Source organism: Staurois parvus, unplaced genomic scaffold (assembly GCF_062004578.1).
Source record: "Staurois parvus isolate SC_StPar_1 unplaced genomic scaffold, SC_StPar_1.0 ptg000203l, whole genome shotgun sequence".
Taxonomy (NCBI): domain Eukaryota; kingdom Metazoa; phylum Chordata; class Amphibia; order Anura; family Ranidae; genus Staurois; species Staurois parvus.
In genome coordinates this window covers 2,671,816-2,685,627 of record NW_028317999.1, presented here as the reverse complement: position 1 = coordinate 2,685,627, position 13,812 = coordinate 2,671,816, and the positions used below count along the sequence as shown (strand labels likewise).

General features: G+C 40.5%; 1 protein-coding gene across 1 annotated transcript in view; it reads right to left on the bottom strand.

Moving 5' to 3' along the window:
* Positions 1-13,812, bottom strand: part of KLHL14 (kelch like family member 14) — a 129,382-nt gene that overhangs the window by 27,818 nt on the left and 87,752 nt on the right. Inside the window, exon 4 of the mRNA XM_089678353.1 lies at positions 6,699-6,788. Within this exon, the coding sequence (XP_089534479.1) occupies positions 6,699-6,788 (90 nt within the window). The remainder of the gene's footprint in view (positions 1-6,698; positions 6,789-13,812) is intronic.

Sequence of the window (13,812 nt, the reverse complement as noted above, 5' to 3'; positions counted from 1 at the left end):
GTACTGTGGGAGACCAGATATAGTGAATTCAGGGTCCTGGGTTTAGTAACACATTAAGGGACCTTGGCCAACCCCCTGGCAGGAGGCTGGGCATGGTGACTAAGGCAACCCTGTTGGGTGGAAGTGAAAGGCTGGAGTTTGGAGCCTGGGAGGGGGCCCTAGGGAAGGGGCCTACCTATGGGCAAATGCTGGAAGGAAGGATCTCCTCTGTTCCACTGTCATCGTCAAAGAGGAAAGACAGAGAGAGTACTCCTACACCCCTTGGGCCAGATAAGGGGAGAGGGCGGTCAGGTGGAATACTCAACTAATCTTCATCTGTTCATTCTGTTCTTCTTCATTCTGTTCTAAATCCACAGTACTTGCCCCCACCTTGACCAGGGAATACCCACAAGCAGCTGGGTGAAGAGAAGGATTTGTCTGGGGTCTGAGGAGGTACACCAAAGTGCTTTGGATGCTCTTAGAGGAGAGACTATTTTTGTCCACATTTTTTGTACATAGTTGCTCTAAGTTGTCTTCAAGTTTAGAGTTTCCTTTGGCATCCCCTATACCCCTATACTCCATCCAAGTTGTTAATCCCTTAAAACAACAAAACCAAGCTCAAGGACTGTATACTGTTTCCAGTGTGCAATGTGTGGAAGAAAATGTGTGTTACCTGGCTGTGCAGAGCTTTAGGTGGACCCATAACTCAGCGACTACGAAAGGGGTAGTGCTACAATAATATTAACAACTACACTGTTTCAATGTAGGAACTCTGCATTGATGTCAATGTTGTAATTGTGATAACAAAATCTAGTTGAGTGTAGTGAAAGCATGGAAATGAGACTCCTCAGTAGGAATATGTATTAAGGGGTTTAGTACGTAGCCTCCACATGCCTTAAATGGGTAATGTGCCTAAGTATCAGGTTTTACTACCAAAGACACTTTTTAGTTGGTAGAGGGCTAGAACAGGAAAATATTTTACTGTTATCTGTGTCCCCATTTGGAATTTTCCCTCACTTCCTGTTCTGGTGACTTGGACACAAAAAGAGGGTTATTTTAACCATGAGGACCCACACAGCAACAAAACTCTAACAGAGGTTCTACCTTTCAGTTCCAGTTAGATATTAAGTGCTGAGTGTTAGAATGAATCACAGACATTACGTCTCTGCCTCCCTACTGCCATCCTGCCTTTTCAAGCTTGGCTCCACCTATACAACCTCTAAAATTGAGGAAGAAACTTTACACAGTGTAACAACATCTCCAGTATTTAAAGTGAAACTTCACTCTCTTAATCAGCATTGACTATGTTTAATCCTTATGCTGCTAGCATCAGTAAATAGATAGGAAATGAGATCACTATCAATATATACAGTATTTACTTATTTTAAACTTTTTTCTTTCCAGGTCTAGGCAAATGATATCAAAATCCCAGGAGCCTTCAGGAGGGGAGAAAGGGTTTTCCCAGCTAGGCACTCACACCTGCCAGCATGCCTGAGCTAAGGGCAGATAGATACCAGGTACCAAGTAAATGCTACATGAATGCTTTGAGTAATAAAAATGAACAATTAGCATTTTTTAAGTGGGGGCAAATGCAGTATAGTTGCACTTTAAGATTGAAATAGTTAAAGAGATTCTAAAGGTTAATTTTTTTTTAAATACCAAACATGTTATACTGACCTACTGTGTGCAGTGGTTTTGCACAGAGCAGCCTGGATCCTCCTCTTCTTGGGTCCCCTGCAGGCTCTCCTGGTTCCTCCCTCCTGTCGGGTGCCCCCACAACAAGCAGCTTGCTATGGGGGCACCTGCTGCTCCGTGTGTTCATTCACACATAGAGCTGTGGCTTGGCTCCTCCCCTCTCTCTTCATTGGCTGACTGGCTGTGATTGTCAGCAGCAGGAGCCAATGGCTTCCACTTGCTATTTCAGCCAATGAGGAGGCAGACACTCGGGACAGCCGAGGCTGTCGTTCACATCGTTGGATCGTGATGAGGTTCAGGTAAGTATTGAGGGAGCTGGGGGCACTGCTGCATACAGAGGGTTTCTTACCTTTTAAAAAAAACCTTGAGCCTTTACAACTGTTTAAAAAAGCAGCACTGTTTATTTAGTGCAAAGCACAAGAGTAATGTACAAAGTGTAATAACCCATAACTACCAATCAGCACAGTTACTACACTATTCCGTTTTATCACTGCTCTCTGCACTGCCTTATTGAATAGGCCACTTCTGTTATACAGCAATGCTACTTTTTGTTGATTTGTATCTTGAATACCAGAGATGCTATTACACTGTTTAATTTTTCCCCTTAAAGTCAATTTAAAGTGTTTTAAGTGTTCATATTTCTTTTTCCTTTTTCTCTCTGAGTCAACACTTTTAAATATTAATGTATTTTGCACTTTCAGAATTACTCAGCCCAGCATTAGGATGCACTGCAATTTAACATGGTCTGATAACTTTTCCATGTCTTTGGACGGATTTCATTTATTAAAGTAAGATTATTTAAATGTAATATCTTGGGCTGATGTTCCCCTGTGTCGCCATCATTTTAGATTATACAGAAAGAATAGATGAATAAAATATCAGTGCATGGCGCAACACTGATGCAGCGATATGTTTAACCCTGAAAAATACATGCAAGGTATTATTTTAATTATTTTTTCAGGGAATCACAGAATGCTGATATTTTTTTAATTCCATGCTATTGTGATAATGAAAAAATGAATATATTTTTAGAGAAGAGTGAACGATCAGTACAAATCCGGATTCATATGAAACATCTCCAATGTCTTATCTGGGAATATCAGTAAAGAGATGGGATGGCCTTGGTCATTTGTTTCTAATCAGCAGTACCCATTCCCAAATACAGTGCTCAAAAAAATTAAAGAAACACTTTTAAAACACATCAAATCTTAATGGAGAAAAATATCACACTGGATATCTATACTGATATGGACTGGGTAATGTGTTAGGAACATAAGGATGTCCCATTGTTTGATGGAAATTAAAATGATCAACCTACAGAGGACTGAAGTCAAAGATACCTCAAAAATCAAAGTGAAAAAATGATGCAGCAGGCTAGTCCATTTTGGTGAAATTTCATTGCAGCAACTCAAAATACCACTTGCTTGTATGCATGCCTGACAATGTCGGGGCATGCTCCTAATGAGATGATGGATGGTGTCCTATTGTATTTCCTCCCAAATCTGGACCAGGGCATCACTGAGCACCTGGACAGTCTGAGGTTCAACCTGGAGGCATCGGATGGACCAAAACATGATATCCCACAGATGTTCTATTGGATTTAGGTCGGGCGAGCGTGGGGGGCCATCAATTCCTTAATCCTCCAGGAACTGCCAGCATACTCTCGCCACATGAGGCCGGGCATTGTCATGCAGCAGGAGTAACCCAGAACCCACTGCACCAGCGTAGGGTCTTACAATGGGTCCAAGGATTTCATCCCAATACCTATTGGCAGTCAGGGTGCCATTGTCTAGTCTGTAGAGGTCTGTATATCCATCTATGGATATGCTTCCCCAGACCATCACTGACCCACCACCAAAACGGTCATGCTGAACGATGTTACAGGCTGCATAATGTTCTCCATGGCTGCTCCAGACCCTTTCATGTCTGTCACATATGCTCAGGATGAACCTGCTCTCAGCTGTGAAAAGCGCAGGGAACCAATTCTGGTTTTCAATGGCAAATGCCAATCAAGCTCTATGGTGCCAGGCAGTGAGCACAGGGCCCACTAGAGGACATCAGGCCTTCAGGTCACCCTCATGAAGTCTGTTTCTGATTGTTTGGTCAGAGACATTCACACCAGTGGCCTGCTGGAGGTCATTTTGTAGGGCTCTGCCAGTGCTCTTCCTGTTCCTCCTTGCACAAAGGAGCAGATACCGGTCCTGCTGATGGATTAAGGACCTTCTACGGTCCTGTCCAGCTCTCCTAGAGTAACTGCCTGTCTCCTGGAATCTCCTCCATGCTCTTGAGACTGTGATGAGAAACACAGCAAACCTTCTGGCAATGGCACGTATTGATGTGCCATCCTGGAGGAGTTGGACAGTCTGTGCAACCTCTGTAGGGTCCAGGTATTGCCTCATGCTATCAGTAGTGGCACTGACCCTAACCAAATGCAAAACTAGTGAAAAACAGTTAGAAAAGATGAGTAGGAAAAAAAATGTCTGGACCTCCACCTGTAAAACCATCCCTGTTTTGGGGTCATTTCATTTTTGCCCATCTAGTGCACTTGTTGTTAATTTCATTAACACCAAAGCAGCTGAAACTGATTAACAACCCCCACTGCTACTTGATGCTATAATCTATAATGCTGATTAAAAGTGTTCCTTTAATTGTTTTGAGCAGTGTATATTTATTTAGGATAAGCAATCATATTCCATATTGAGCGCTTACATTCCAACACTGGTATCATTCCTTTACTTTATTCTGGTTTAAAGCTTTAGGTGGTTGTAAAGGCTGAAGTTTTTTTTACCTTCATGCATTCTGTGTGCAGCAACTCCCCCAGCCCCCTCAATACTTACCTGAGCCTCATGGAGATCCAGCATTGTGAATGACAGCTTTGGCTGTCCTGGGTCTCTACCTCCGCATTGAAGTCAATCACAGCCAGTTAGCCAATGGGGGGGGGGGGGGGCACAAGCCGTGGCTCTGTGTGTGAATGGACACAAGGAGCAGCAGGTGCCCCCAAAGCAAGCTGCCTGCTGTGGGGGCACCCGACAGGAGGTTGGGGCAAGGAGAGCCTGTGGGGGACCCGAGAAGAAGAGGATCCAGGCTGCTCTGTGCAAAACCACTGTGCAGTAGGTAAGTATAGGCAATGAACCTGTAGAATTACTTTAATGTAACACACTTCCTTTTTAGTTTTGGTTGGAGTAGGGAAGGGTTGGAGCCCCTGTAAAGTTTTAATTCTGTCTGTGTCCCTGCTTCAGCAGACTCACTCTCTCTATTTGTTGTGTTGACCACTGTCACTGAAACGAACAGTGATATGAAATTCCAAAATGTACAATTGTCCGCAGAAGAGGTGGTGAAAGGACATCTGTTCTAGGGACAACTTTCTTAGAGGGAATATCACCTCAAATTACAGATTTCCTCTCACTTTCATCCCCCATTTTATTTTTTTGTAGTGATCAGTAGAGAATAATAATATACATTTTCAGCTTCTAAACAGTACAAGCAATACAAGCTAGGGAGCTTGGGCATAAAGATCTACCATCTCAAATCAAACACCATAATTGACAAGAAACTTACCACTATGTTGAACAACATAAAAAATGTTTGAGGACCAGTATGCCATGGATACATATTCCTGTCTATGGGCTCCCATACATGATGGTATATACAGTATCTCTTCAGGTTTTATTTTACTTGGATTATAAGTACCTATTTACAGTTTCTAACTTTTAGTCCCCTTTTGTGCAGATGTTTTGACAGTTCATGTTTGACTTGTACTTACACAGATCAAAGTCGTATGGCAATACTTCTCTCTGGGTGCTTGGATGTAGGCAAATCTCAGCCAACCTATATCTGCCAACATCCAGGTTCATTCAGGTTCCCCGGGCGTAATGAAAACAATTTTTCTCTATGTCTGATTTTACTGACCTGACCAGATGTGAGTGGATATAGGCGAATGTACATCCAGTTACATCTGGCCACGCATAGGGACAACATGGGTCTGCTTTTTCCTCCTTTACAAGATGGAGGAAAAAAAATGGAACAAACATGATTATCACATATACGATGATATCGGTTTCCTTTCAGACCCGACAAGTCTAGGACCCCCAATCTAATATATAGGAGTACATTTTTCATGGTTTAAAATACAAAAACGCAGAAGCTGCATAAGGTAAACAAGAAAACGCTCCTTTATCTTTGCTGACTTAATAAAATCTTCCTTCATTTGTATCTCAAAGACCTTCTTCTCAGACACTGCAACTCACAATGGGAAGATTTAAGAAACAGAGAGAGTGCTGCAAATACAGAAAGCAGTGTGGCCAGGTGCTGAATTAAAATCTATGGGTGAATCAGCAGTGACAATGCTGATGGCCACACTCCCTGCAATATTTTATCATCTCACTGCAGTGAAAGCAGGGACAGTCAACATGAGAGTGGCAACTCTGCTCGGAATTCAGGAGCAATGGAGCATTGTAGTCACACCATCACAGGGAGCTGCATTTGGTTGAACGTATCATCAGGATATAATGGCATATGTGGAACAAGGGCACTAAGAGAAACCTGTAAGTGTGGATGCACGTATAATTGATTGCTTTAGCACAAACCTTTTTATTGGAGACCGAGTTTTATTTTAAATTATTATTTATTATACAGACTAAAAAACAATTATTAATAAAAAAACATTATGGCAGCATTCAGATAGATTGTCATTTGTATGAAGGGCCAATGAAGGGAACAATGATATAGTTTTTTAGAAGCAGATCCATGGCTGGATTTGAACTCAAGTCCTCAGTACTGCAGGTTATCTATGCCAGCAGTTATGCTACTATGATGTGCTTAAGGAAAGTTTCACATTTATTCTCCAACTACAAAACACTGGAAAAAAAAATTTCTGAATATCACCTGAGTATTTGAAGTTCACACAGGCTTGGAAAAAAAACAAAATTAAACCCTGTTAGAATCATACAGCATTATAAAGGCTAAATAATAAAAAGAAGGAAGCAATAGTAAAGTAAATAGTAATATAAAGTTGAAGTTCTTACCATTAGGATTCCACTGGTCTTCTCCTCCTAGCACAAATAGGAAATTCTCCACTTCAACCACGCAGTGGTGAGCACTGTTGTATGGCATAACTGAGAAACAGACAAAAGTAAGATTGTGAGATCCGGAAAACAAATAGGATCAGTAGGGAATATTCACAGAGCAAGAAATAGGATACTGCAAGTTTCTCACAAAAGATCCAAAGTCACATTTTAGATTAAAACACCATCTGACTCTGTAAACTTCAGTGCTTATTTATTTTGTCCTGCTATACTTTGCTATAAAGAGCATGCTATGCTGGTGCCACGAGATATACAGTAAAGTGATGTGCAAGTGATGAGCAATCTGTGTAGTCATATGATTTTCAGATATGAATTGTAGAATAATATAACACCATTCAGAGGTCACTTACAAACTGGATCAAGGGCTTTTACAGCTGTAGTGATCAGCCATATGCTGGCTCAAAATTACAGGGGCAGGCTAGAGAATACAACAAACCACCTCTCCAGCACTCCAAATGAGTAGTCACTAGCCAAGAGGATGTTGGAAAGTCTATTTTCTCAAGAAAAGGCCTTGGCATCCCTCCTCAGACAGGGAAGTCCAACAAAGGACTGAAATAAAGCACACAGGGGGCGCAAACACTTAGCGCATTACCCAAGATTTGTTGAAAGAAAGAAATAAAGAACCAATTACATACTCACAAATGACAAAAGAAATAGTGCGTGTAAAAACCACCGATGGTTATCCAAGTGGTAGCAGAAGTCCTGACTGATGGTAATGTCAACACACTGATGCATTTCAGGGACGTATCCCCTTTTTCAGAGCTTCTGCTACCACGTTGGATGACCATCAGTGGTTTTTATACAAAAATGAACAATATGGTAAAATGTCCCACCATTTAGACTGTTTTTGCCAACATCCCAATGTGTAAAGACCAAGAAAAAATTGGTGGTTTTTACATGCACTATTTCTTTTGTTATTTGTGAGTATGTAATTGGCTTTTTATTTCTTTCTTTCCTACAATAAATATTGGGTAATGTGCTAGGTGTTTCGCCCGTGTGCTTTTTTTTCAGTTTTTGCAGGATAGAGAATGAATGTTTAGGGAGGAGTTCTCAGGTGAAGATAATCATGGAATGGCAGCAGGCACTTAAAGGCTCAATCACACCAGTGTCTGTTAAGGTGTACTTTGTGTATGCACACTGCAATACATTTGAAAATACAGTTCTTGTTTTTTTCTTTTTTAGCTTTATTTAACTGTATGCACAGCAGCGCATTACAGCACATCCAAATGCAATGCGCTTCACAAAACTACAACCTGTCCTACTCTTTTTCAGAGCACACCAATAAAGCTCGTTGGTGTGAACTAAAGCAACAAGACATAAGGGACTGGATTGGTGTTGCCCAATGCAGCCCAGTGGTTGGTGTGAATGAGCACTTAAAAATACATCTTCCAATGTACCTTTATTGTATCCATCAGAACTTTCAAAGTGCATCAAATATGAACAGTGCAACACACACCATTTCATTCATATCATGCTGCTAAACGTTAGGTCATACATGCTGAAGTTCAACGATTGATCTATAACTTGTGTTCTCCAGATGAGCCTTGTGGGGTGGGACACTGCACTTTTTACTTCACTCTCCTACACAGAGGAATGAACGATTGTATTGGCTTCCAAAGAAATTTTGCAACAAGTAGTAAATTCTCACTAAATTCTCACTAATTTGAAGTTAAGTCGCTCCTCCCATGGCGTGGGGGGGCATGTTTTCACCTACTGGTAATTCAGAAATGGTCGAGTTCTTACATGTAGTGCTTGGAAATTGAAGCACAATTTATTATCGTTACTTTCATGGCTGGCTTAAACATAATATGTTTTTCTAAACACTTTCAACTTTACTAGGCAGAGATTGTATTTGTAGCCACCATGCCCTAAGCACTCTGGGTGACTCTTAAATTTAGTTCTGCCACACTGTAGCCAGCCTGAGCTGAATTTATGTTTTTTCTTTCTGTTGGTTGTCCCCTAAGAGTTGGTTATTGTTTGCTTCTGCCTGCTGGTGGGGACTGTCCCTGGCAATAGTGCAAAACGATTCAATAACCATAGTTTTGAATACTTATATTTCCTTGGCCAACCACTAGAAAGTTTATTTCCAGTGTTATATGCTGGTGAAAGGTATAGTATAAATATTTGGGGGAAGCTCTTGTACCTCCCAGGCATGTACTGGTTGATGACAGGCCCAGTACTGGGATCTACAGCTTGCCTTGCCAGGCCAGAGGTGTTTGCCCAGGAGGAATGAAGCTGAATTCTTGACAAGAGTACCAGGGAGAAACTTGGGCTGCTGATGGTGCTTTGAGAAACTGGATGTAGCTTGGCCCTGCCTGGAAGTCTGGTGACCTATCCAGAGAAAGAGAAGTGCTGCAATTGCTTACAGATGGTAGGACCCATGGTGCTGGTCCAGCCTAAAGGTTTTTTTTTCTGTATGACTGTCCGTAGGGGTTGTGCTGATGTTAAGTCTGTCCAAACATATCTAGTGTCATTCTTTGCTTAAAGTAGAACTTTAGTCCTTCTAGATAACAGGCTGGACCCTTTTGCAAGTATAGCTATGTAAAACATTAAAAATTAAAAAGTGCCTATACTTGCTGGTTTCCTCCTGCACATTTACTGCTGGCTGGCAGTAGCTACAGACAGTTGTACTGGTACATCACTGCCTGTTTCCAGGTTGGGAGCACGCATGCTCTGTTGATCAGCTGTGTCAGATCACAGCCTAAAGCTCCGTGTTAGTAGACAACATGGAGCTGTATACAGCGGGAAAGACCGCTTTATTTCTAAATAAATCAATGTATAGTTAAAAGCAGCACACAGTAAACACATTAACACCCATATGCCCCAGATGTTAACCTCTTCCTACCCAGTGTCATTATTAGTACAGCACAGTGCATATTAGCACCGATCACTGTATTAGTGTCACTGGTGATGTCAGTGGCAGTTAGTCAGTTCCCACTCAGTGTCACTTATTGTCAGATTGCCCGCCGTACTATTACAGTCCCACTATAAGTTGCTGATCGGCGCCATTGCTAGTACTAAAAAAAGAAATAAATACAAATTCCACAATGTATATATTATTTGTAGATGTTTTAACTTTCACGCTAATCAATTAGTATACACTTATTGGGGTTTTTTTCTTACCAAAGATTTGTAGCAGAATACATTTTGGCCTAAGTTTATTGGGAAACTTGATTTTTAGGGATTTTTTGGATATGTTTTATTTTTCAAAATTTTCGGTCTTTTTTCTTTCATGTAATAAAAATAAAATACCTAGTGGTGATCAAATACCACCATAAGAAAGCTCTATTTTTTGTAAAAGAAAAAGATACATTTTATTTGTAGTTGCAAAATCACAACGCACACGTTCCTGCCTTGAACAACTCAAAACTCCTGTGATGAGAGACAAGGAGGAGAGTGACAGGTGGGATTGTTGCTTCTAGTACCGGATGGGAGAGAGCCTCTGTGAATTGAGGATTTGAGATGCTAGTGGGTTGTGAGAAACTGAGTTGCAATGGAAAGCTGTCATTGGTGATTCTGAATGTCTGAGCAAAAGCGATGTTATGGCATTTTTCTCCCCACTTTGTTGCAATGTCAGCCTGTAGGAGGTAAGACAGCACTAAATATTGAAATTTCATATTCTTATTCAGAATCTTTTATTGTTGTTGTTAAAATGACATTGTTTTATACCTGAAATCCAGGGGAAAAAACAGATTAAATGTTGTTTTGGTATGTACCTACCACAGTTTGTATATCTGTTCATCCTATTCTGAGATTTCTGCAAACCTGCCAGGTAGCAGAGCCAGGTTGGTGACCTCACTATTATATACTGTATTTAAGCAACACAGCTAGGTCACCTTCCTGCCCACAGCCCCTCTGCTCTTTCCTGCTGTCAGCATGTTCTATGCAAACATTAACGTGTTAATTAGTCCTTTAATTATATCTGTGGAAATTGCCTTTAACTCATGGTAAGCTGACATAGAGAAAATGCAACAAAAATGTTCCTGTTACAATGAATAGTTCTTTGAAACAAAGCACATTTTCCTCCACCTCCGGTTGTCATGGGAATCCTGTACATACTGATTTCTTTTCAATTCTGCCAACTAATATATGCTTCAATTTATTTGGATTAGTTTAACCATCCTAGAAGTGTCATGCGCTAGGCCGTATGTTATACCTGTCCATAAATGTCATGTCACATCCTTTGAAAAACATACAAATGTAGCTCTGTGGTATCATGTAAAATGAGCTGGAGCAATAGTCAGAAAATGATGTCCTTGCTCATCTCATCAAATGGACACCTTAAATCTAGGTGAGGACAAAGAGGGAAGCGATGTGCATGTTGAGGCTGGGAATTTATTGCTGGACACGGATCAACAGAGCACTTAGAAAACCAGAGCAGTGGGAAATCAATATGACACAGGGCCAGCTCTTTCTCTATAAACTTCTGCCAAAGAGAAAAAAAAAGCCAGCCGAACTCACACGTGAATTTTTTCAGTTATATATCTCTCATTGCACTTGATTTACTATCTCCTTCTTGCAAAATGCAGCAGTGCAATATGGAATGTTTAATGATAATTTTTATCATTTTGATGCTACTGGCTGCCCAAACTTGGCTACAGCTCAGGAAAGATTTATCAAACTTTAACTCACACACACAGCTATTCTGTTGTACATTTTTTGTTTCATTATATTTTAATGTAAGGTTATTATCAAATGGCACACAATGATGTCTATCATTAATTGACATCAGACTCATTTCCATATATCAAGAGAAAAGCACCTGCTGGATTTGGATAATGTCAGTTCTCTGGACACTGAATGTTCCACTTACAGATAGACTTTTAAAGAAAAACTGAAACAGTTTTGGCTAAATATCTTTTTTTATGTTTACACGTTTATCAAGTTATTGTTATATATTTTAATTTTATAAAAATCTTTAATTTAAAAATTAACACATCTCAAGATCTATACATGAGATTATGTTTGCAAAGAATGCTGTGCTTTCTCATGAGAAATCCCAGCACAACGTCTATGCTTTATTGTAGACTGCTAATCCACTAGTCAAAACGTGTTCATTTGTGCTAGCAGAGAAGAAGAATATGTGTCCCTACTCTGAGTTATTTAGGTCTTTGTTAAGCATAACTACTGCTCTCTGACTTTAGATGCTGTATCAGGCTTGCTAAGAGCTTCACCTGCTAGTTGCAAATAATACATATGAAATATTAATAAGCAATGTTTTTAAAAAATTAAAAGGAGTACATTTTTTTCTCATTTCTAGGTATTTAACATAAATAAAAATAGAAAAAAAACCTTTCTTTATAATTCAAAGAATGCTGCTTTAAAACCAATATCTTGCCATAAAATATTTAAAAATAAACCTCTCAAATTTCAATAGTTAACAGAAAATGAACAAATCTAAATAGATGCTTTGGGCAACAATGTTCTTACCAAGAAAACGTTACAAGTAGGTTGACACTGTGCATAATCAGATAAGATGCTAGATAAACTTGCAGCACATACACTTACAAAGTAGTTGTCTGTAGGAAATTTAGATTTCATGTTTCATTTTTCTGTTGCAAACTAAAGATGAAACCTAACTGTTGTATGCAAAGTGCCACCCACATGACTCAGGATTGTTTGAGGACTGTGTTACGGTAGGTTATGTGTTCAGCAGTCCTAACTTGTATGGCACACAGTGTATGAAGCAGATTATGGTGTCAACACACATTTCAACCCATACCTTCCATATGCTGTTTTTTTTTTCTAAGAGACAAGTTGGGAAAGGTTTTAGCAGTTTTCAAATAGGATGCAGTGTTTCGATGTATCTTGAATGCTATGTGAGCTGAACTTACATGGTGATGTACATTCACCTCTACACAACTGCCAAGCCCTAGACTTCCACATCTACTGCATTGTGGGTAATTTTGATCTGCCAAAAATACCTGAATCTACTCACACTAGCCTAGGTTGTCTTGTATGTCCCCAGTCCCCACTCGCCTGTGCACACATTGTCCTGGGCCAGCCAAACTACAGTAATCCCTGCTTCCATGGATCTGTGAGAGTTTTGAGTTTGGGCTAGGTTAGCGACCATGCAGATGAGTACCCAACCAAACTGGACTTTAGTGGTCAATTGTGCTTGGCATAGTAAGGATTACCTAGTATGAGTACACCCTAAGATATTAGTCTCCTGCAATGCCCTGCCAGCATCGCTCATACTAGGAGAGGTAGTGCCTGTACTTTGGCTTTGTTTTGTTAGTCTAACAGTACGAACATGTTATGAGCAGGGGAGAGTAAGAGTGGCGGCCTCTTCATCAAGCTGCTGCTTCTTCATTGCCCAGTTTTCCCTTTATTGGACAAAGGTTGGGGGCTAGTGCTGGACCTGGCTGCATTGCTAATCTGTACTGGAGAAGCACAGGACCTGGCTTTTGAAACAGTTGCCTAGATCACAAAATTGGCTTAATGGAGTTCTAGGTCCTTTGGATGGTATATTACGTTAATACACAGTAAAGGTATGTCAACTTTATGTTTAGCTGTTTATCTGCAATTTAGCTTTCTTTTGTTTCCTAGCTGATGGGTCAAATATACAGTACATTCAATTGCTAGTTGAAGAGCATTTGACAGTCATTTTCTTGATACCTTAAGCCTAATGTTTTCAGCCCATTCCAATAGTAAATCAGTCAGTCGTATGGCAGATGTGTTTGTTTGAGGAGATCTTTTGGACACTGCATTGTCTCAATCATCTTCAATGCTTGTCTGCTGATGGACCCAATTACTTAGCACTGCTATCACTAATCAGACTAGGAGAGTGAAAGGCAGCAATAGGGACCAGACCAAGGGAGGACTGACAACTCATGGGCCCCTGAGCAATAGGGGATCATGGAGCCCCTGTGTCCTTGCCCAGAATCAAAAAAGCCTATGAAAAAAGTACCAGGGGCATCTCATGGGGCCCCTACTGACCTTGGGACCAGACTACATGAATGTTACTTGTGCTGACAAGGAACATTTTGACTGGAGAAGAGTGCAGAGTGAGTGGAAGGATGAGTTCATTAATCTGATGCTACTTCCTTACTGT